The sequence below is a fragment of the Triticum aestivum genome, chromosome 5B (genome assembly GCF_018294505.1).
Source record: "Triticum aestivum cultivar Chinese Spring chromosome 5B, IWGSC CS RefSeq v2.1, whole genome shotgun sequence".
NCBI classification, from domain to species: domain Eukaryota; kingdom Viridiplantae; phylum Streptophyta; class Magnoliopsida; order Poales; family Poaceae; genus Triticum; species Triticum aestivum.
The window spans coordinates 457,409,681-457,431,784 of NC_057807.1; the positions used below are offsets into that span (position 1 = coordinate 457,409,681).

The window sequence follows — 22,104 nt, forward strand, 5'->3', positions numbered from 1 at the left end:
TGGTCCTAGGGACCGTTCTGATTCTCAAATCGCTGCTTTTAGAGATTGCTTGATGGATTGTGGGCTTGCTGATTTGGGCTTCATGGGACCCAAGTTGACGTGGTCTAACAAGCAGGATCTTGACAGCCATGTCAAGTGCCGTCTCGATAGGGCAGTGGCCAATGGAGCTTTCTCTGGATTGCTTGAAGATTGCAGTGTGGAAAATGTAATCGCTACAACTTCGGATCATTACCCCATCCTGATTAGGCTGGACCATCCTTCTCTACAGCGGCAAGCCTCTCCGGTTCAGCATGGTTTCAGGTTTGAGGAGATGTGGCTTCGTGCGACAGATTACAAGGAAACTCTAGAGCATGCCTGGTCTGCTGGCAGGAACGGCAGCTTGTCGTTGCAATCAACATGGGATACTCTGAAACACGTTGCTGGCTCTCTTTGTTCTTGGAGCAAGCAGGCTTTTGGCTGTATCCGCAAAAATATTGGGAAGTGATGACCCACAAGTGTAGGGCATCTATCATAGTCCTTTCGATAAGTAAGAGTGTCGAACCCAACGAGGAGTAGAAGGAAATGATAAGCGGTTTTCAATAAGGTTTTCTCTGCAAGCACTGAAATTATAGGTGATACATAGTTTTGTGATAAGATAAATAGTAACGAGCAACAAGTAAATAAAGTAAATAAAGTGCAGCAAGGTGGCCCAATCCTTTATGTAGCAAAGGATAAGCCTGGACAATTTCTAATAATGAGAAAGGAGCTCCTGAGGACACATGGGAATTATCGTCAAGCTAGTTTTCATCACGTTCATATGATTCGCGTTTGGTACTTTGATAATTTGATATGTGGGTGGACCGGTGCTTTGGCACTGCCCTTACTTGGAAAAGCATCCCAAATATGATTAACCCCTATTGCAAGCATCCGCAACTACAAAAGAAGTATTAAGGTAAACCTAACCACAACATTAAACATATGGATCCAAATCAGCCCCTAACGAAGCAACGCATAAACTAGGGTTTAAGCTTCTGTCACTCTAGCAACCCATCATCTACTTATTACTTTCCTATGCCTTCCTCTAGGCCCAAATAATGGTGAAGTGTCATGTAGTCGACGTTCACAGAACACCACTAGAGGAAAAGACAACATACATCTCATCAAAATATCGAACGAATACCAAATTCACATGACTACTAATAGCAAGACTTCACCCATGTCCTCAAGAACAAACGTAACTACTCACAAAGCATATTCATTTTCATAATTAGAGGAGTAATAATATGCATTAAGGATCTGAACATATGATCTTCCACCAAGTAAACCAATTAGCATCAACTACAAGGAGTAATCAACACTACTAGCAACCCACAGGTACAAATTTGTGGTTTTGATACAAGATTGGATACAAGAGATGAACTAGAGTTTTGAGAGGAGTTGGTGCTGGTGAAGATGTTGATGGAGATTGACCCCCTCCCGATGAGAGGATCGTTGGTGATGACGATGGTGATGATTTCCCCCTTCCGGAGGGAACTGTCCCCGGTAGAACAGCTCCGCCGGAGCCCTAGATTGGTTCTGCCAAGGTTCCGCCTCGTGGTGGCGGAGTTTCGTCCCGTAAGCTTGCCCAGATTTTTTCCAGGGTAAAAGCCCTCATATAGCTAGAAGATGGACACCGGGGGCCATGAAGGGGGCCCAGGAGACAGTGGGCGCGCCAGTAGGGGGGGGCACCCCCACCCTCCTGGACAGGGTGTGGGCCCCCTGGTGTATTTCTTCCGCTCAATAATTCTTATTAATTCCAAAAATAGGTTTCGTGGAGTTTCAGGATTTTGGAGCAGTGCAGAATAGGTTTCCAATGTTTGCTCCTTTTCCAGCCAGAATTCCAGCTGCCCGCATTCCCCCTCTTCATGGTAAACCTTGTAAAATAAGAGAGAATAGCATTAAGTATTGAGATATAATGTGTAATAAGAACCCATAATGCAATAAATATTGATATAAAAGCATGATGCAAAATGGACGTATCAACCCCCCCAATCTTAGACCTCGCTTGTCCTCAAGCGGAAGCCGAAATCGAAAAATATGTCCACATGTTTAGAGATAGAGGTGTCGATAAAAACAAAAATACGGACATGAGGGCATCATGATCATTCTTATAACAACAACATATATAGATTTTATCATATGATGTCTTATGCTTGAGTAACAATCAATTCACAATGTCAAGTATGGTTCAAAAACTTCATTGAGAACTAACAAACTATAATCTCAGTCACTGAAGCAATTGCAATTTATCATAACATCAGAAAGAGTCAAGAATAGAGCTTTTCAGCAAGTTCACATACTCAACTATCTTATAGTCTTCTATAATTGCTAACACTCACGCAATACTTGTGTTTATGGAGTTTCAGCCGGACACTGGGAAAGATAGGGGCTTATTGTGTTGCCTCCCAATGTATTCACCTTTAGGTGATGTCAACAATAATAGCCCATGCTAACTTACATCCAATTGGATATATATGTCATGATCTTTCAAACACAAGGAGCTTGCCAAAGGATAAAATGAAAAAAAGGGAAAGGTGAGGATCACCTTGACTCAAGCATAAAGTAAAAGCATAAAGTAAAAGATAGGCCCTTCGCAGAGGGAAGCAGAGGTTGCCATGTGCTTTTAGGGTTGGATGCACAAAATCTTAATGCAAAAGAACATCACTTTATATTGCCTCTTGTATGTGGACCTTTATTATGCAGTCCGTCGCTTTTATTACTTCCACAACAAGATCGTACAAAGCTTATTTTCTCTGCACTAATAAGTCATACATATTTAGATAGCAATTTTTATTGCCTGCAACATGAAAACTTACTTGAAGGATCTTACTCAATCCATAGGTAGGTATGGTGGACTCTCATGGCAAAACTGGGTTTAAGGATATTTGGAAGCACAAGTAGTATCTCTACTTGGTGCAAGGAATTTGGCTAGCATGAGGGGGAAAGGCAAGCTCAACATGTTTGGAAGGTCAATGACAATATACATTAACTGAGATGTGATAAAACATAAACCATTACGTTGTCTTCCTTGTCCAACGTCAAGTCTTTTAGCATGTCATACTTAATGAGTGCTCCCAACCATAAAAGGTGTCCAAGATAATATATTTATATGTGAACCTCTCTTTCCTTATCACTTCCTATTAATTGCAATGATGACTAAAACTACGTTTATCAACTCTCAACAATTTTTATGCCTTATACTTTCTATATGTGAAGTCATCACTAACCACAAGATCAATATGAACTCTTTTATTCTTTCTACTTTCTCAAGATCATAGCAACATAGCAAGGCCCTGGACTCAATACTAATCTTTATTATAGATAGCTCACGGACTCGATTACATAAAGAGATCACAAAGCAAAACTCAAAACTACTTGATATCAAAACTTCAATCTACTAGATCAAGATACTACTAAAAAGGATCTAACTAAATAAAATGGTAAAGATAGGAGTGTGATGGTGATACGATACCGGGGCACCTTCCCCAAGCTTGGCGGTTGCCAAGGGGAGTGCCCATACCCATGTGATTATGTCCCCTTCTTCACGGTTGGTGTTATGTTCTTCTTAGCGATGATGCCCCTCAGGATACGGTTCTCCTCCTCGAGCTTATTGACTTGTTATTTGAGGTCCATAATTTCTTTACGGAGCTTGCCAGTAACGGCCAAAGCTCCCTTTACCCAAGGATGCTGCATAGCTTCTGGAGAACAAGTGAAGCTCTTTTTCATATTTTCATAAGAAAGAAATCTAAAGTTGGAAGGGATGACCGAAGTTGGGATAGCCAGGCTAGGTAGTTCCCCCATCATGAATTCTGCTTGGAGACGAGAGGTAACTTCTTGATCTTCCTCCATGGCATCTATACTTTTCAAATCAGCCTCCATCTCATCCTCTGTTGATGGTCCAAAGTGATAAGCATCGCTATTTGCTCCTGGACCTGGTGTTGGGTGAGACACCCGACTCTCCCCGACTGACTCTTGAGAAGACATCTTGCTTTTAATCTGCAACAGGAATAACTCGAAACGAAAATAGAGGATATTTACATGATACGGTGGTCAAAACCTCCGGGAGTATATATAATGAATTTTTACCGACCAAAATATGTAACATGCAAGAAAACGAAGTCTGGGAGGCACACGAGGTGTCCACAAGACTGGGGAGCATGCCCAGTAAGGGTGGGCGTGCCCTCCACTCTCGTGGGGGCCTCATGTCCCTTTTGGACTACTTCTTTCTTCCTAAAATTCTTAAATATAACAAAACTGATAAAAATTGCCATTGGAGTTGTGTTGGAGTCGGTTTACTTACCGTACCACATACCTATTCCTTTTCAGAGTCTGGAACATTCTGGAGAGTGTCCTTATGTATTCCTCCGGGGTTACGGTTTCAATTACATTAGTTTTAACATTGATAGGATTATCTGAAATATAATGTTTAATTCTTTGACCGTTCACCACCCTCGGACTTGTGCCTTCGAAGTTGTTGATTTTTGTGGCACCAGAACGATAGACCTCCTCGATAACATAAGGACCTTCCCATTTAGAGAGAAGTTTTCCTGCAAAAAATCTTAAACGAGAGTTGAATAATAACACATAATCACTTACATTAAACTCACGCTTTTGTATCCTTTTGTCATGCCAGCATTTGACTTTTTCTTTGAATAGCTTGGCATTCTCGTAGGCTTGGGTTCTCCATGTTGGGGAACGTAGTAATTTCAAAAAAATTCCTACGCACACGCAAGATCATGGTGATGCATAGCAACGAGAGGGGAGAGTGTTGTCTACGTACCCTCGTAGACGGAAGCGGAAGCGTTGACGAAACGTAGAGGAAGTAGTCGTACGTCTTCTCGGTCCAACCGATCCAAGCACCGTTACTCCGGCACCTCCGAGTTCTTGACACACGTACAACTCGATGACGCACCCCGAACTCTGATCCAGCAGAGGTACGGGGAGGAGTTCCGTCAGCACGACGGCGTGGTGACGATCTTGATGTTCAACTGTTGCAGGGCTTCGCCTAAGCACCGCTACAATATGACCGAGGTGTAATATCATGGAGGGGGGCACCGCACACGGCTAAGGAACGATCACGATGATCAACTTGTGTGTCTATGGGGTGCCCTCTGCCCCCGTATATAAAGGAGGGAGGGAGGAGGGGGCCGGCCTAAGGGGGAGGCGCGCCCTAGGAGGGGGAAACCTACTCCAAGTAGGTTTCCCCCTTGTTTTCCTAATCCAAGAAGGAGGGGGGAGGAAGGAGTAGGAGAGGGGAAAGGCAAGGGGGGCGCCGCCCCCCTTCCTTGTCCTATTCGGACTCAAGGGGAGGGGGCGCGCCACTTGCCCTGGCCGGCCCCTCTCTTTCTCCAATAGGGCCCATCAAGGCCCATTACTTCCCGGGGGGGGTTCCGGTAACCCTCCGGTACTCCGATTTTTCTCCGAAAACTCCCGAAACTATTCCGGTGTCCGAATATAGTCATCCAATATATCAATCTTTATGTCTCGACCATTTCGACACTCCTCGTCATGTCCGTGATCACATCCGGGACTCCAAACAACCTTCGGTACATCAAAATACATAAACTCATAATGAAACTGCCATCGAAACCTTAAGCGTGCGGACCCTACGGTTCGAGAACAATGTAGACATGACCGAGACACGTCTCCGGTCAATAACCAATAGCGGGACCTGGATGCCCATATTGGTTCCTACATATTCTACGAAGATCTTTATCGGTCAAATCGCATAACAACATACGTTGTTCCCTTTGTCATCGGTATGTTACTTGCCTGAGATTCGATCGTCGGTATCCAATACCTAGTTCAATCTCGTTACCGGCAAGTCTCTTTACTCGTTACGTAATGCATCATCCCGTAACCAACTCATTGGTCACATTGCTTGCAAGGCTTATAGTGATGTGCATTACCGAGAGGGCCCAGAGATACCTCTCCGACAATCGGAGTGACAAATCCTAATCTCGAAATACGCCAACTCAACAAGTACCTTTGGAGACACCTGTAGAGCACCTTTATAATCACCCAGTTACGTTGTGACGTTTGGTAGCACACAAAGTGTTCCTCCGGTAAACGGGAGTTGCATAATCTCATAGTCATAGGAACATGTATAAGTCATGAAGGAAGCAATAGCAACATACTAAACGATCGGGTGCTAAGCTAACGGAATGGGTCATGTCAATCAGATCATTCAACTAATAATGTGATCTCATTAATCAAATAACAACTCCTTGTTCATGGTTAGGAAACATAACCATCTTTGATTAACAAGCTAGTCAAGTAGAGGCATACTAGTGACACTCTGTTTGTCTATATATTCACACATGTATTATGTTTACGGTTAATACAATTCTAGCATGAATAATAAACATTTATCATGATATAAGGAAATAAATAATAACTTTATTATTGCCTCTAGGGCATATTTCCTTCACTCCATTCATCAAGTGAGCTAATATCAAACAACCTCTTCTCACCGGCAAGTTTGAAGTCATAGTTGAGCTCTTTAATAGCACAATATGCTTTATGTTCAAGTTCAAGAGGTAAATGACATGCTTTTCCATAAACCATCTTATATGGAGTCATACCCATAGGATTTTTGTATGCAGTTCTATAGGCCCATAATGCATCATCAAGTTTTTTGGACCAATTCTTTCTAGATCTATTCACAGTCTTTTGTAAAATTAATTTGAGCTCTCTATTGCTCAACTCTACTTGAACACTAGACTGCGGGTGATAAGGAGATGCGATTCTATGATTGACATCATACTTAGCAAGCATCTTACGGAAAGCACCATGAATAAAATGTGAACCACCATCAGTCATAAGATATCTAGGGACTCCAAACCTCGGAAAAATAACTTCTTTAAGCATTTTAATAGAAGTGTTATGATCAACACTACTAGTTGGAATAGCTTCTACCCACTTAGTAATGTAATCAACAACAACTAAAATATGTGTATAACCATTAGAGGCAGGAAAAGGTCCCATATAATCAAAGCCCCAAACATCAAACGATTCAATAACAAGAGAATAATTCATAGGCATTTCTTGACGTCTACTAATGTTACCAACTCTTTGACATTCATCACAAGATAAGACAAACTTACGAGCATCTTTGAAGAGAGTAGGCCAATAAAAACCAGATTGTAGTACCTTGTGTGCAGTTCTATCTCCAGCGTGGTGTCCTCCATAAGATTCAGAGTGACACTTGCGTAGGATCTGTTCCTGTTCATGCTCAGGCACATAACGTCTAATAACACCATCTACTCCTTCTTTATAGAGGTGTGGATCATCCCAAAAGTAACGTCTTAAATCATAAAAGAACTTTTTCTTTTGCTGGTATGTGAAACTAGGCGGTATAAATTTAGCAACAATGTAATTAGCATAATCAGCATACCAAGGAGCAGTACAAGAAGCATTAATGACCGCTAATTGTTCATCAGGAAAGCTATCATCAATAGGCAGTGGGCCATCAAGAACATTCTCTAACATAGACAAGTTGTCTGCAACGGGGTTCTCAGCTCCCTTTCTATCAATAATATGCAAATCAAATTCTTGAAGCATGAGAACCCATCTAATGAGCCTAGGCTTAGCTTCTTTCTTTTCCATAAGATATTTAATAGCAGCATGATCAGTGTGAATAGTAACTTTGGAATCAACAATATAAGGTCTAAACTTATCACATGCAAACACAATTGCTAAGAACTCTTTTTCAGTAGTAGCATAATTTCTATGGGCAGTATCAAGAGTCTTACTAGCATACTGGATAACATTCAATTTCTTATCAACTCTTTGCCCTAGAACAACACCTATAGCATAATCACTAGCATCACACATAATTTCAAAAGGTAAGTTCCAATAAGGTGGCTGAACAATAGGTGCAGTGATCAAAGCTTTCTTAAGTATTTCAAATGCTTCTACACAATCATCATCAAAGACAAAAGGAATATCTTTTTGTAATAAATTAGTTAGAGGCCTAGAGATTTTAGAAAAGTCCTTAATGAACCTCCTATAAAAACCAGCATGACCAAGGAAACTTCTTATACCTTTTATGTCCTTGGGACATGGCATCTTTTCAATAGCATCAACTTTAGCTTTATCAACTTCAATACCTCTCTCGGAAATCTTGTGCCCCAAGACAATGCCTTCATTAAGCATAAAGTGACACTTTTCCCAATTCAGGACAAGACTAGTGTCTTCACATCTCTGCAAAAGTCGATCAAGGTTGCTCAAACAATTATCAAAAGAGGATCCATAAACGGAGAAGTCATCCATGAATACCTCACAAATCTTTTCACAAAAATCAGAGAATATAGCCATCATGCATCTTTGAAAGGTAGCAGGTGCATTACATAAACCAAAAGGCATACATCTATAAGCAAAAGTACCGAAAGGGCAAGTAAAATTAGTTTTTGATTGATCCCCCGCTGACACAGGTATTTGAGAGAAACCAGAATAACCATCTAGAAAGCAAAAAATGTGTGTGTTTGGATAGTCTTTCTAGCAGTTGATCAATAAAAGGTAAAGGGTAATGATCTTTCTTAGTAGCCTTATTTAATTTACGGAAATCAATTACCATCCTATAACCTATAATAATTCTTTGCGGGATCAATTCATCTTTATCATTAGGAACAACGGTAATACCTCCCTTTTTAGGAACACAATGGACAGGGCTTACCCAATCACTATAAGCAACGGGATAAATTATACCTGCCTCAAGGAGCTTTAGTATCTCCTTTCTTACCACTTCTTTCATCTTGGGATTCAGTCATCGTTGAGGATCTCTAACTGGTTTGGGATCTTTCTCCACTGTAATTTTGTGTTGGCATAATGTGGGACTAATGCCCTTAAGATCATCCAGAGTATACCCAATAGCTGCTCGGTGCTTCTTCAGAGTTTTCAATAATCTTTCTTCTTCTTGCTCTAAAAGGTTAGCACTAATAATAACAGGATATATTTTATTTTCATCAAGATAAGCATACTTAAGATTAGCAGGTAATGGTTTGAGTTCAAACACGGGATCACCCTTGGGTGGAGGGGGATCCCCAAGAATTTCAACGAGAAGGTTATGTTTCAACACAGGTTCCTGTTTAAGGAACACTTCATCTATTTCCCTTCTTTCCTTCATAAACATATCATTTTCATGGTCTAGCAAATATTGTTCTAACGGATCAGTAGGAGGCACAACAATGGAAGCAAGGCCAATAATTTCATCTTTATTAGGTGGTTCCCTATCACGTGGTTGTCTATGAAACGTAGCAAAATTAAACTCATGAGACATACCATCTAGGCCAACGGTGACAGTATCTTTTTCACAATCAATTCTAGCACTAGCTGTATTTAAGAAGGGTCTACCAAAAATAATGGGACAAAAATCATCTTGTGGGGAACCAAGAACAAGAAAATCATCAGGGTGTTTAACCTTCCCACACAAGACTTCAACATCTCTAACAATCCCAACTGGTTTAATGGTATCCCTATTAGCAAGCTTAATGGTAACATTCTTCTAACTCAATGGGTGCAATGTCATGCATAATTTCTTTATATAAGTCATACGGTATTGCACTAGCACTAGCACCCATATCACATAAACCATGATAACAATGATCTCCTATTTTAACAGAAATAGCAGGCATGCCTACGATAGGTCTATGTATCTTAGTATCTGGTCTAGCAATATTAGCAGTTTCATCACAGAAATAAATAACATGCCCATCTAAATCATCATCCAAGAGATCTTTAACCATAGCAATACTAGGTTCAACATTGATTTGCTCAGGAGGTGTATAAGTCCTAGTATTACTCTTACAAACAACAGTCGAAGTTTTAGCATGATCCTTTATCCTAATAGGAAAAGGAGGTTTCTCAACATAAGTATAGGAACAATAGGATCACTATAGGTGATAGTCTTTTCTTCAACTGTAATAGGTGCAACTACTTTCACTTCAACAAGAGGATTATATTGAAACCACTTCTCTTTAGGGAGATCAACATGAGTAGCAAAAGATTCACAGAAAGAAGCTACTATCTCAGAGTCAAGTCCATACTTAGCGCTAAATCCATGAAAAGCATCGGTATCCATAAAAGATTTAACACAATTGAACTTCGGTGTCATACCTGACTCCTTACCATCGTCAGAACCCCACTCTTCAGAGTTGCGTTTAATTCTTTCCAATAAGTCCCATTTGAAATCAATAGTCTTTAGCATATAAGAACCAGCACAGGAAGTATCGAGTAGGTTGCGATCATTAAGAGAAAGCCGAGCATAAAAGTTTTGAATAATCATTTCCTGGGAGAGCTCATGATTGGGGCATGAATATAACATTGAATTGAGCCTCCCCCAAGCTTGAGGGATGCTTTCTCCTTCGCGAGGCCAGAAATTATATATGTAATTACGATCACGATGAACAAGATGCATAGGATAGAACTTCTGGTGAAATTCCAACTTCAATCACTTATAATTCCAAGATCTTGTATCATCACATAGCCTATACCATGTCAATGCATCTCCCTTCAAAGATAAAGGGAAGACCTTCCTTTTGAAAACATCATCGGGAATACCTGCAAGCTTAAATAATCCACAAACTTCATCCACAAAGATAAGGTGTAAATCGGGATGCAATGTTCCATCTCCTGCAAATTGATTAGCTAGCAGTTTCTCTATCATACCCGAAGGAATCTCAAAGTAAATATTTTCATAAAGTTCAGTAGGTTGAGGAGCAACTCTTTGCTCTTCTGGTCGGGCTGAAGATACCCCGAACAAGCCCCTCAAAGGATTAGTTTCCATAGTGACAAGTAACAGAAAATTTCAGCACACTATATAAATGTTTCCTTACCAAGTTCCACTCACCAAAAGCGCTAAACTCCCCGGCAACGGAGCCAGAAAAGAGTCTTGATGACCCACAAGTGTAGGGGATCTATCGTAGTCCTTTTGATAAGTAAGAGTGTCGAACCAACGAGGAGCAGAAGGAAATGATAAGCGGTTTTCAGTAAGATTTTCTCTGCAAGCACTGAAATTATAGGTGATAGATAGTTTTGTGATAAGATAAATAGTAACGAGCAACAAGTAAATAAAGTAATAAAGTGCAGCAAGGTGGCCCAATCCTTTATGTAGCAAAGGATAAGCCTGGACAATTTCTAATAATGAGAAAGGAGCTTCCGAGGACACATGGGAATTATCGTCAAGCTACTTTTCATCACGTTCATATGATTCGCGTTCGATACTTTGATAATTTGATATGTGGGTGGACCGGTGCTTGGGTACTGCCCTTACTTGGACAAGCATCCCACTTATCATTAACCCCTATTGCAAGCATCCGCAACTACAAAAGAAGTATTAAGGTAAACCTAACCACATCATTAAACGTATGGATCCAAATCAGCCCCTAACAAAGCAACGCATAAACTAGGGTTTAAGCTTCTGTCACTCTAGCAACCCATCATCTACTTATTACTTCCCTATGCCTTCCTCTAGGCCCAAATAATGGTCAAGTGTCATGTAGTCGACGTTCACACAACACCACTAGAGGAAAAGACAACATACATCTCATCAAAATATCGAACGAATACCAAATTCACTTGACCACTGATAGCAAGACTTCACCCATGTCCTCAGGAACAAACGTAACTAATCATAAAGCATATTCATGTTCATAATCAGAGGAGTAATAATATGCATTAAGGATCTGAACATATGATCTTCCACCAAGTAAACCAATTAGCATCAACTACAAGGAGTAATCAACACTACTAGCAACACACAGTTACCAATTTGTGGTTTTGATACACGATTGGATACAAGAGATGAACTAGGGTTTTGAGAGGAGATGGTGCTGGTGAAGATGTTGATGGAGATTGACCCCCTCCTGATGAGAGGATTGTTGGTGATGATGATGGTGATGATTTCCCCCTTCTGGAGGGAAGTGTCCCCGGCAGAACAGCTCTGCCGGAGCCCTAGATTGGTTCCGCCAAGGTTCCACCTCGTGGCGGCGGAGTTTCGTCCCGTAAGCTTGCCCACGATTTTTTTCCAGGGTAAAAGCCCTCATATAGCAGAAGATGGACATCGGGGGACCACTAGGGGGCCTAGGAGACAGGGGGCCCGCCCAGTAGGGGGGGCGCCCCCCACCCTCCTGGACAGGGTGTGGGCCCCCTGGTGTATTTCTTCCGCTCAATAATTCTTATTAATTCCAAAAATAGGTTTCATGGAGTTTCAGGATTTTTGGAGCAGTGCAGAATAGGTTTCCAATGTTTGCTCCTTTTCCAGCCAGAATTCCAGCTGCCGACATTCCCCCTCTTCATGGTAAACCTTGTAAAATAAGAGAGAATAGCCATAAGTATTGAGATATAATGTGTAATAACAGCCCATAATGCAATAAATATTGATATAAAAGCATGATGCAAAATGGACGTATCAGGAAGTTGGAATGTCGGCTGGCCACCATTAGGGTTGTGCCTCCTTCTCCTTCCTCTCTTTCCGTGGAACGTTCTACTGAGGGGCGGCTGCGCGAGCTGTTCGCAAGTGAGGAGATCATGGAGCGCTAACGCTCGAGGGTTGACTGGCTTAAGGCGGGTGATAGGAACACCGAGTTCTTCCATGCTCGGGCGATGGCAAGAAGGAGGACAAAAAGAATTCACTCACTGACCCGTGAAGATGGTTCTATGTGCAACTCCCAGGGGGAGATCAAGGTAATGGTCCAGGTGTTTGATGACAAGCTCTTCACATCAGAACAGTGCCCTGCTGAGGACGAGGTAATTCAGGCTATCGCTAACAAAGTCACTAACGAGATGAATGAGGAGTTGTGCAGGCCTTATTCGAATGATGAAATCCATGCTGCTTTGTTTCAAATGGGGCCCACTAAGTCCCCGGGACCTGATGGTTTTCCTGCTCTCTTTTACCAAACTCATTGGAATTTTCTTGGCGAGGATATTTGTTAGGCTGTCCGTGGCTTTTTGGAAGGGCGGGCCGTTCCTGATGGCTTCTGTGATTTGGTTATTATGCTGATTCCGAAGATGACACGACCGAAGCACCTGAAGGATTTCCGTCCTATTAGCCTTTGCAACGTCCTCTATAAGATCGCCTCCAAGGTTTTGGCAAATCGTTTGAAAGTGATCCTGCCCGTGGTAGATTCAGATTGTCAAAGTGCTTTTGTTCCTGGGAGATTGATTACTGACAACACTTTGATTGCATATGAGTGCTTGCGTACCATCCGACAACAGAGGGTGAAGAAGCCGTTCTTTGCTTTGAAGGTAGACATGATGAAGGCTTACGATCGGGTTGAATGGAGCTACCTCCACCGATGTTTAAGCAAGTTGGGTTTTGCTCCTGCTTGGATTGAGGCAGTGATGAGATGTGTGACCAATGTTCGATACACGGTCAGGGTAAATGGAGAGCTCACTGATCCTGTGGTTCCATCCCGAGGTATTCGACAAGGGGATCCAATCAGTCCATACCTATTCCTCTTATGCACAGAAGGATTGTCCAGTCTGCTCCTTCAAAAGGAGAGTTGTGGTGCACTACATGGGATTCGTAATGGTCGTCAAGGCCCACCTATCTCACACCTTCTATTTGCAGACGATAGCATCTTCTTTGCTAAGAGCGATCCTCTGAGTGTGGATTCATCGGAGGTAGTCCTCAGTTTATACTGCGCTGGGTCGGGCCAATTGATCAACAAGGAGAAATCATCGGTGTTCTTTGGGAGGCACTGCCCGGTTAATGTTAAGAACAGAGTTAAGTCGCAGTTGGGCATCAACAACGAGGCTTTTCAGGATTCCTACCTTGGTATGCCCACCGAGGTTGGGAGATCGCCGACGTGCACTTTCAAGTTCCTACCTGATAGAGCTTGGCAAAACATTCATGGCTGGTCTGATCGGCCAATGTCTAGAGCAACAACTGAAACTTTCCTGAAGTCAAAAACACAAGCTATTCCGACCTTCATCAACAGTTGTTTTCGTCTTCCAGTAGCTACTTGTGAAAAGTTTCGCCGGATTGTGGCCGATCAATAGTGGGGACGAGAAGATGGGAAAAAGAAAATTCGCTGGCGATCATGGGATTGGCTCTCGACACCTAAGTCCCTTGGGGGCATGGGTTTCCGTGACATGGGGTTGTTCAATCAGGCGATGCTTGGGAAGCAAGGGTGGAGACTTCTTACTGCGCCTCTTTCTCTCTGTGCGCGGGTTTTGAAGGGGAGGTATTTTCCAAATGGTGATTTCTGGAACGCTTCGGCTCCTCGTACAGCCTCAACGTCTTGGCGTGCGATTCTGCATGGTCGTGATCTTTTGAAAATGGGGATTCAGTGGGGTATTGGGGATGGAGGGAGTACTCACATTTTGACTGATCATTGGATCCCCTCGATCCCTCCTGCACTTCTCCGGCCTCTTCACCCCATACCTGCTTCAGCCAAAGTCCACTATTTGCTTGATGAGGAAAGTGGGACTTGGAATGAGGAGTCGGTGAGGGCCTTCTTCTCGGATGATGTGGCCAACAAAATCCTCCAAGTTCCAATCAGCAGCTTTGGCGGCTTTGATTTTGCTCGCTGGCCATTTACCAAACTGGGCGAGTACTCTGTTAAATCTGCCTATAACATGGCAAGGACGTCTGGCTTCCTAACAGCCCGCAGCTGCAATGGTAAGGGCCAACACTCCAATTGGCATTCTGAGGAGACATTGTGGAAGGAGTTGTGGAAAGTCAAGGCTCCAAACAAAATGAAGATCGTGCTGTGGCGATTTGCTCACAATTGCTTGCCTTCGGGTGAGCAAATGCTTCGACTCCAGGTTCCGACGCGGACCGACTGTTGTTTCTGCGGCCGGCAGGAAAGTGTTGAACATGCACTGCTGTTCTGTGCACATACTCGAGCAGTTTGGGATGATTTCAAAGGGTCCATGGGGATCAAGCTGTCTCGGTCTTCCTTTGCGTCGCCGAAACAGTGGTTGTTTGATTTTCTCTCTCGCGGATCCGAACGTGATGCTACTATGCTGATTGTCATCTTTTGGCATATATGGGAGGCCCGTAACTCTACTAGGAATGAACCTGAAGCTCCTCATCCCCAACGCACGGCTGCAAGGGCTAGTGCTTACTTGGAAATGATTTTCCAGCACCTATACAAGCCTGCCTCTGCAACTAGGCGTGAGACCCCTGCTTCCAGCTCTATGTGGTCTCCGCCGCCGCTAGGTACGCTGTTGGTTTCTTTGGACGCTGCTGTTTCATGGGAGCTGGGTAAATCTTGCGCTGGTGTGGTGGTTCAGGACCACTCCGGTCAATGCATTGCTGCTGCTTCTAAACCCTTGATGGTGTTACTGATCCTGAAGTGGCGGAGGCTTGGGCTCTTCGACGGGCGGCGAGGCTGGTTCGAGATGAGAACTACACTGAAGTGATCTTTCACTCGGACTGCCTCTCTGTAGTGCAAAGGCTGAATTCTTCATCCCGGGACCGCTCCTTTGTGGGATCAATTGTTGCTGATATTAAGATGCCAACTGGAGCTCTTTCGTCTGTGACTTTCAAGCATGTTCGTCGGCATCTTAATGTTTTAGCTAGATCTAGTTTGAACTCTTCAAGTCTTTGTATTTTTCATTCTGCTTCGGATTGTATCCGGGAGAATCTATGTAACTTGTTTGCTTAATCAATAAATGCCGACGTTCTCTCTCAAAAAAAAAATGATCACACATCTGATCTATGCGTAGTTAGGAAATGCTTTATTATAGGGTTGTTGTTGGAGATGCTCTAAAATGCCCGATAATGGATATGGATGTCGTTTGGTAGATAGCGTTTGGCGCAGAAACACTTGATTTCGACAGGAAAGAACTTTTTACTATAACGAGGGAGACCCTATTACTGAATCAAAAGGAATGGTCCATCTTCCACCTTCAACTTGAGACGCTGGATTGGTGCGAACCGACTGCAAGATACGATTATAGAACTTGTGCCTAATCTCTCGCCGTTGCTGAACCTAAATCTTGTTGTAGACAGGAGGGAAACGGCATGGCTCTGCCCCCTCCACATCGTCCAGAAACCCGGCCTGCCGGCAGAACTCGACGCTGTCCGTGATGGTCTCCTCCAGCGACCGGCAGCTCCACCCCAGCTTCCGGAGCTTGTCGGTCGTCATAGGAGCCGGGTGATCCATGTCGCTGATGCTTTCCCTGCAATTTTGCCAAGGTGAATTGAAGTCAGCCAGGGCTGGGGACGGGCTTCAGCATTCCAGCGAGGGAAAAAAAGAGAGGATAAAGAGGCCTGCGTACTTGCTAATGTGAGGGTAGCCAGGGTACATGCGCTTGAGCAAGTCCAGCAGGTCGCGGGCGGTGATGACATGTGGGGCGCAGATGTGCCTGCCGGCGGCCTCGGGCGCCTCGTAGAGAAGAAGCAGCGCGTCGGCGGTGTCGCGCACGTCGACTATGTGCCACAGCTTGTTCCTCATCCGGTCAGGGCCTCCTGCATGCACCGGCGCTCAAAGGATGATGAGGAACAGAGGACAGGGCACACGGTGCATCATCAGGTTGTGAGCTCCAGGTGATGACGGAAACCACCTTTCAGGAAGTAGATGAGGAACTGGCTGCTCGCGTTCACCGTTGGCTGCAGCAGGGGACCGAACACCACCGCCGGGTTGAGGGTGACCACATCCAGGCCGGTCCGCCGCCCGTACTCGAGCGCCGCCTCTTCTGCGGTGATCTTGGAAACCGAATACCAGTCCTGCAGAGCCATGGCCAAGATAAAGAAATCACAAGTTTATTAATTGACTTCTCACAATAAGATTTGGGGCTTCCCTAGCAGCACCGGATTCGGTGGATAGCGGAAAGTATACCTCGTTGCTCCTGCAGAACTCTCTGTCTGACCAACAGCTTTCATCTTTGATCTTGTCGGTGGGCCAATCTTTCGGGTTGATATCGACGGCGACTATGGACGACACGACGACCAGCCGCCGAACCTTGGCGGCGGACGCAGCCTCCAGTACATTCCTGGTACCAGTAGCAGCAGGACCCAGAACTTCAACCTGTGTACGTGTATGTGGCATGAATACTTAGTCTAATCTTCAGTTGTAACGTAAACGATACATGCCATAAACAAGATCTGCGAGGCACCTCTGGATTAGTCACCTCCCCCTTAGGAACCGGGCTCGTGACATGGAAAACTCCCTGGCATCCCTCTATGGCAGCCGCCATCTGTTAGAGTTGTGTCGAATATTGTTGTACAAGGCAGGTTACAGTTGGACTTGGTTTTGGACTGTGTGTAGACAGGGTAGGAGTTGTGTCCTAATAGGGCACTTGTATCCTAGGCCTCTCATATATATCGGGAGTAGACACACAATGTAAACTATGCCAACATAATAGCACGGGAACGCGGGGGGAGCCGGCGGCGTGTGCCGGCGCCCGGGCGGCCGGGGTGCGATATCGTAGCGGTGTCATGGGGAGGAGAGCCCGTAGTCATGCCCCGGGGATGTAGCCATATCGGTGAACCTCGTTAACAAATCTCGGTGTCGTGCCTCGTGTGATTGCTTGGTCCTCGGTAGATCGACGGAGCGCCTCGGATTTATTCTAACAAGTGGTATTAGAGCAAGGTTCAAAGAGGTTGCGGTTCTTTGATCTAGAGGAAGGAGTGCTGATGTTTTGATCAACAGTGTTTGCATGAGAAGTCGCCGACGCGGCGTATGCAGACGAGAGGGGATCGGGATACATCTGAACTCGAGAAGCAGCAACCGGAAGGCAGCAGCAGTCGTACGGCAGGATCGGATCGTGGTGTCAAGCGAGCAATCGGAGCGAAGCAGCGCGTGCACGTGCAGTGGACGACCTAGCGTACGGCGGCGCCGGATCGTAGTGTTTTCGATCGAATCTAAGACGAGCCAGGCCAGACGCAAGCGCTCGGCTCGAGAGGCCGGCGTAGCGTGGCAGGCCGCGCGGAAGCTAGGCGGGGCACTGGCCCAGGTAGAAGTTGGGCTGGCCAGCTTAAGGCGCACAACGCGCAGGAGCCGTGCAACAGTATGGTTGTGCGAGGCTGGGTTGATTTGGTGCGTACGGAGTCATGGATGCTACAGGAGGTTGCAGAGGTGTGAAGGCATGAGGTTTGTTTGATGAAAAAAAGGGCATGTGCGTAGAGGCAAGAAGCAAATCAATCTAGCGAACAAGAATCACAAGGTGGCTGATACATTGAAAGAGGCGTTTGGATTAAGGCAATCTATCAAGAAGCATCCATGGTTGTGCAAAAGGTGGAGCAGCACATGAGACCAAAGGAGATTCTAGTTTTCTTGGTTGGATTAGTACATTACAGGTGCTTGAATACGTTGCATAAGCAAGCCTGTTTACATGGAAGGATTTTCGCGTAAGATGATTTGGGAGCCTGGAGCGCGTTGTGCGGGATCATGCATACACAGGGCGTCAAGCAAGGCACGGAGTGCGGGCGGACACGACGCAGGGTGTAGCATGGTTACAGTCGGATAATTTCGGCTGGGTCGGACTGGACTGTTTGACGGATCGACGGATATGTTGGTCAAAGCAGAAGACGGCGGTGATTTCAGCGAAGACGACATAGGAGCGTGATGCTGATGGTGGCCAACTTCTGGGGCGTGGAAACACGTGGTGCAGCCTTGAGGGCTTGTGCAGCTTCGACAAGACAATGACGCAGGGTTGATTCAAGGTTGTGTACACATGAGAGCTTGAAGTCGATAGGGCGTGGGGGTGGCTCGTACAACCACCATGGAGTCATGTTGAAGGTGGAGCTGGAGTCTGATGGAAGACTTCACTCTGAGCTGACGGAGGGGCTACGGCGTAAGAATTCGGAGAGTCGAAGCCTATTTCAGCGGGATAGCGAGAGACACGTGGATCAGACTGGGTACCGGTGGTCTGATGGAGACGTGATACTCGGCATCGGTCGGTGATGATCGGTGGTTCTTTGCAGTGGGGGTTGAGGCAGTATGGGCTAGCTACCCGGGAGACTCGACCAGGACAGCAGAGGCTCGACGCGGTGATAGCGGCGAGGCGTGCGGTAAGCATGGGACACAGCGACAGACCAAGGCACTGATGGTCAGACATGTGGTCAGACAAAGTGTGCAAGGGTGCTGAAGCAGTGTTGACGAGTACCAGATTCAAGTTGGTGATTGGGTCTATCGGTGCTAGTTGATGAACAGGAGTTGACCATGAAGAATCTGAGAAAGTGGCGGAAAGTCTGAAATTGTCAAAGGCTGAGAGAGTACATGGCCGTATATTCTGTGGTGTTCAGTGCACATGGCAAAGTGTGGATGACAAATACAGAAGGAGGCGGAGTGCTATAGCTGTGGGACATGCCAGAGACAATCCGGAAGAAGGGTGAGACAACTGCGAATTTGACTCAGGGTGACACAGGGCGACGGTGAAATTTCTTCAAGTTTCAGACAAGCAGTCAAGAAAGAGCGGTGACGTTGAGTTCAGGTAACTCTTATATGTGGCGTCCAATATGTGAGTTGTTCATTTTCACGCAGAAAATTATCGGTGTGTGATGGCGTTGAACGGAAACTCTGGGAGTTGGGAGCAGAAAATAGAGTAATGAGAAGCTTAACTTTGCTCAAGTGTTGACTGTGAAGAAGACGAGAAGGGACTACAGTTGCAGGTGGAGTCACATGGAGTCTGGGAGTAGCAGCGGTGCTCATGACGTATCAAAAGTCCAATGTACATGGAGGTTCGATGCACAGACGAATTCAAGGTGGTGGAGAATATTCGCCAAGGTGGAGTTTGTTAGAGTTGTGTCGAATATTGTTGTACAAGGCAGGTTACAGTTGGACTTGGTTTTGGACTGTGTGTAGACAGGGTAGGAGTTGTGTCCTAATAGGGCACTTGTATCCTAGGCCTCTCATATATATCGGGGGTAGACACACGATGTAACCTATGCCAACATAATAGCACGGGCACGCGGGGGGAGCCGGCGGCGTGTGCCGGCGCCCGGGCGGTCGGGGTGCGATATTGTAGTGGTGTCATGGGGAGGAGCGCCCGTAGTCATGCCCCGGGATGTAGCCATATCAGTGAACCTCGTTAACAAATCTCGGTGTCGTGCCTCGTGTGATTGCTTGGTCCTCGGTAGATCGACGGAGCGCCTCGGATTTATTCTAACACCATCGCGTCGTAGTCGAGCAGATCGGCCTTGATAAGCTTGAGATTCTCAGATGCGTTCTCCAGCGACCTCAGATGGCCGGTCTTCTTCTCACCTGAAACATTATCAGCACTATTCATCAGTTTATAGTATGACTCTAACGGTCCACCGATGTTTTGTGCAAACAGAGCCGAGACCGCCATGGCGGCGTCGCATGCACGGCACGGCACGGGCACAAAGGGGGTCAAGCAGGCAGGCACGTACCGAGGTCGCGGACGGTGCCGCGGACGGTGTAGCCGCGGGCGAGGAGGAGCTTCACGAGCCACGAGGCGATGAACCCGGCGGCGCCGGTGACGCACACCGTCTCCCCTTTCGCTCCCTCCGTACGCCCGACCATCGCTGAAGCTGATAGGCTCCGCTCCACAGTCCACACACACACCCACCACAGCGCGCGAGCTCCACTCAGCGTCTGTGGTTGCTAGCGGCAGGGAGGATGCTCAACGATAGCTACCGGGTCAGGGAAGCAGCCTGCTACAAGTACAGGTTGGAGGGAAATTTGCTGGGCACACACACGTACGAATCAGCATTTGTTTTTATGCAACTTCGGGCGGCCCGTAGATCGGAATCTTGATCTGGAACTCACGTGGAGCTGTTTATGATATCTGATACGCAAAGATTCAGCATGGAGCACGCCGATATATTGTATATATAGACTATTTGAAGCTTGAGCATCCATGTGCAACTTGATCGCTTTGCGCTCAAATAGCGCACAGATCGACATGCTAGTAGTTATCGCGCCGGCACTATGTTAAGTACCTCATGTACTATCATTACTGGGGAGCGAGCGTGTAAACATCAGGCACGTGAAAGAACACTTCACATCAGTCACTTTGTTTCTTGTCCGTCCGATCCGCATCCAACCATTCACTGACCCTCTTCTTCCTCCCAACCGACTTCTTCCTCAAGCCGCGATCTAATCCATCCTTCTCCGCAACCGCCGGCCTACCCTGCCCCATCCGTCTGCCTCCACCCCTTGCGGCCGGCGAGCGCTGCCGCACACCGCCTCGTCGCCCCTCCCCTCAACGCCCCCCCCCCCCCCACCACCGCTGTTGCTGACCACCGCCCTGGCCATCCCTCTAAGCCCCGCACCACCGGTGAAAACCTCTGGTGATCCCCAGCACCCCGACCCCTAAGATAGATAACGGGGTTGTTGCTTTCCTCTAAGATAGAGAGTGGGGCTGGTTCTTCTCTGGTGAAGTTGGCGAGGTCCGGCTTCCCATCTCGTGCACTTGGGAAGGAGGAGAACAACAATTACGATTGAAAGTTCATAATGTAAATGGGCATGCACACACAAAAAGTTAGCTACCTGAAAAATAGTAAAAACGTAATTATTGCGAACAATTACATTGAAAGTTCATAACGTAGATGGGCATGCACACACATACGTTGTTGCAGCCATTTACGTTGAGCAGGGCACGTTCACAGTGCCCCTTGTTCCATGGTGGGCCAATGGGTTGCTACACTTGCGGTTGTAAGCCTAGTGGTTGACATGCAACTTGCCGACAACCCCCTTCTCTTTCCAGCCCAGTTGCAGTCGTGCCGGAGGTCGTGCGGTTGCAGAGAGTTGCAACGCTTGCAGTTGCAAGTCTAGTGGTGGCCAAGCAAGCCAATGCTCCTACCGGCCGTATTTGCGGCCGTGCTTGAGCTACGTAGTTGCAATCGATTTGCAACGCTTACGGTTGCAACTCTAGTGGTGGACACACAACTGACCAACAACCCCCTATAGGCCTAGTTGCACGTGGTGTTTGGGGTTCTCCAATTGCAATCGGGGTTACAACGCTTGTAGTTGCAACTCTAGTGGTAACATGCAACTGCCCGACCAAAAAAACTTACTGACCCCAGTTGTAGTCGTGTTGAGGGGAATGCGGTTGCAATCATGTTACAACACTTGTAGTTGTAAATCTAGTGGTAGACATGAAACTGGCCAACAACCCCCCTACCGCCCATGTTGCAGCCGTTTCGATGTGCCTCCGGACTGAGCTCCA

At 45.9% G+C, this 22,104-nt stretch overlaps 1 protein-coding gene across 1 annotated transcript; it reads right to left on the reverse strand.

Annotated features, from left to right (window-relative positions):
• Nucleotides 1-15,789: 15,789 nt before the first annotated feature.
• On the reverse strand, nucleotides 15,790-20,550 carry LOC123116418 (cinnamoyl-CoA reductase 1-like). Its single transcript, XM_044537378.1, has 7 exons — nucleotides 20,324-20,550; nucleotides 20,083-20,174; nucleotides 17,086-17,166; nucleotides 16,809-16,997; nucleotides 16,534-16,696; nucleotides 16,249-16,438; nucleotides 15,790-16,149 (listed from the first exon to the last, which is right to left on the reverse strand). Exons 1-7 carry the CDS (start codon nucleotides 20,454-20,456, stop codon nucleotides 15,960-15,962), a joined length of 1,038 nt encoding a protein of 345 aa, XP_044393313.1. The 5' UTR covers nucleotides 20,457-20,550; the 3' UTR covers nucleotides 15,790-15,959.
• Nucleotides 20,551-22,104: the final 1,554 nt, after the last annotated feature.

Coding starts and splice junctions, on each gene's coding strand:
- LOC123116418 (XM_044537378.1), bottom strand. CDS start 20,456: ATGGTCGGGCGTACGGAGGGAGCGAAAGGGGAGACGGTGTGCGTCACC. Junction 20,175..20,323: donor CGGCACCGTCCGCGACCTCG/GTACGTGCCTGC, acceptor ATAATGTTTCAG/GTGAGAAGAAGACCGGCCAT. Junction 16,998..17,085: donor GGGAGGTGACTAATCCAGAG/GTGCCTCGCAGA, acceptor ACACGTACACAG/GTTGAAGTTCTGGGTCCTGC.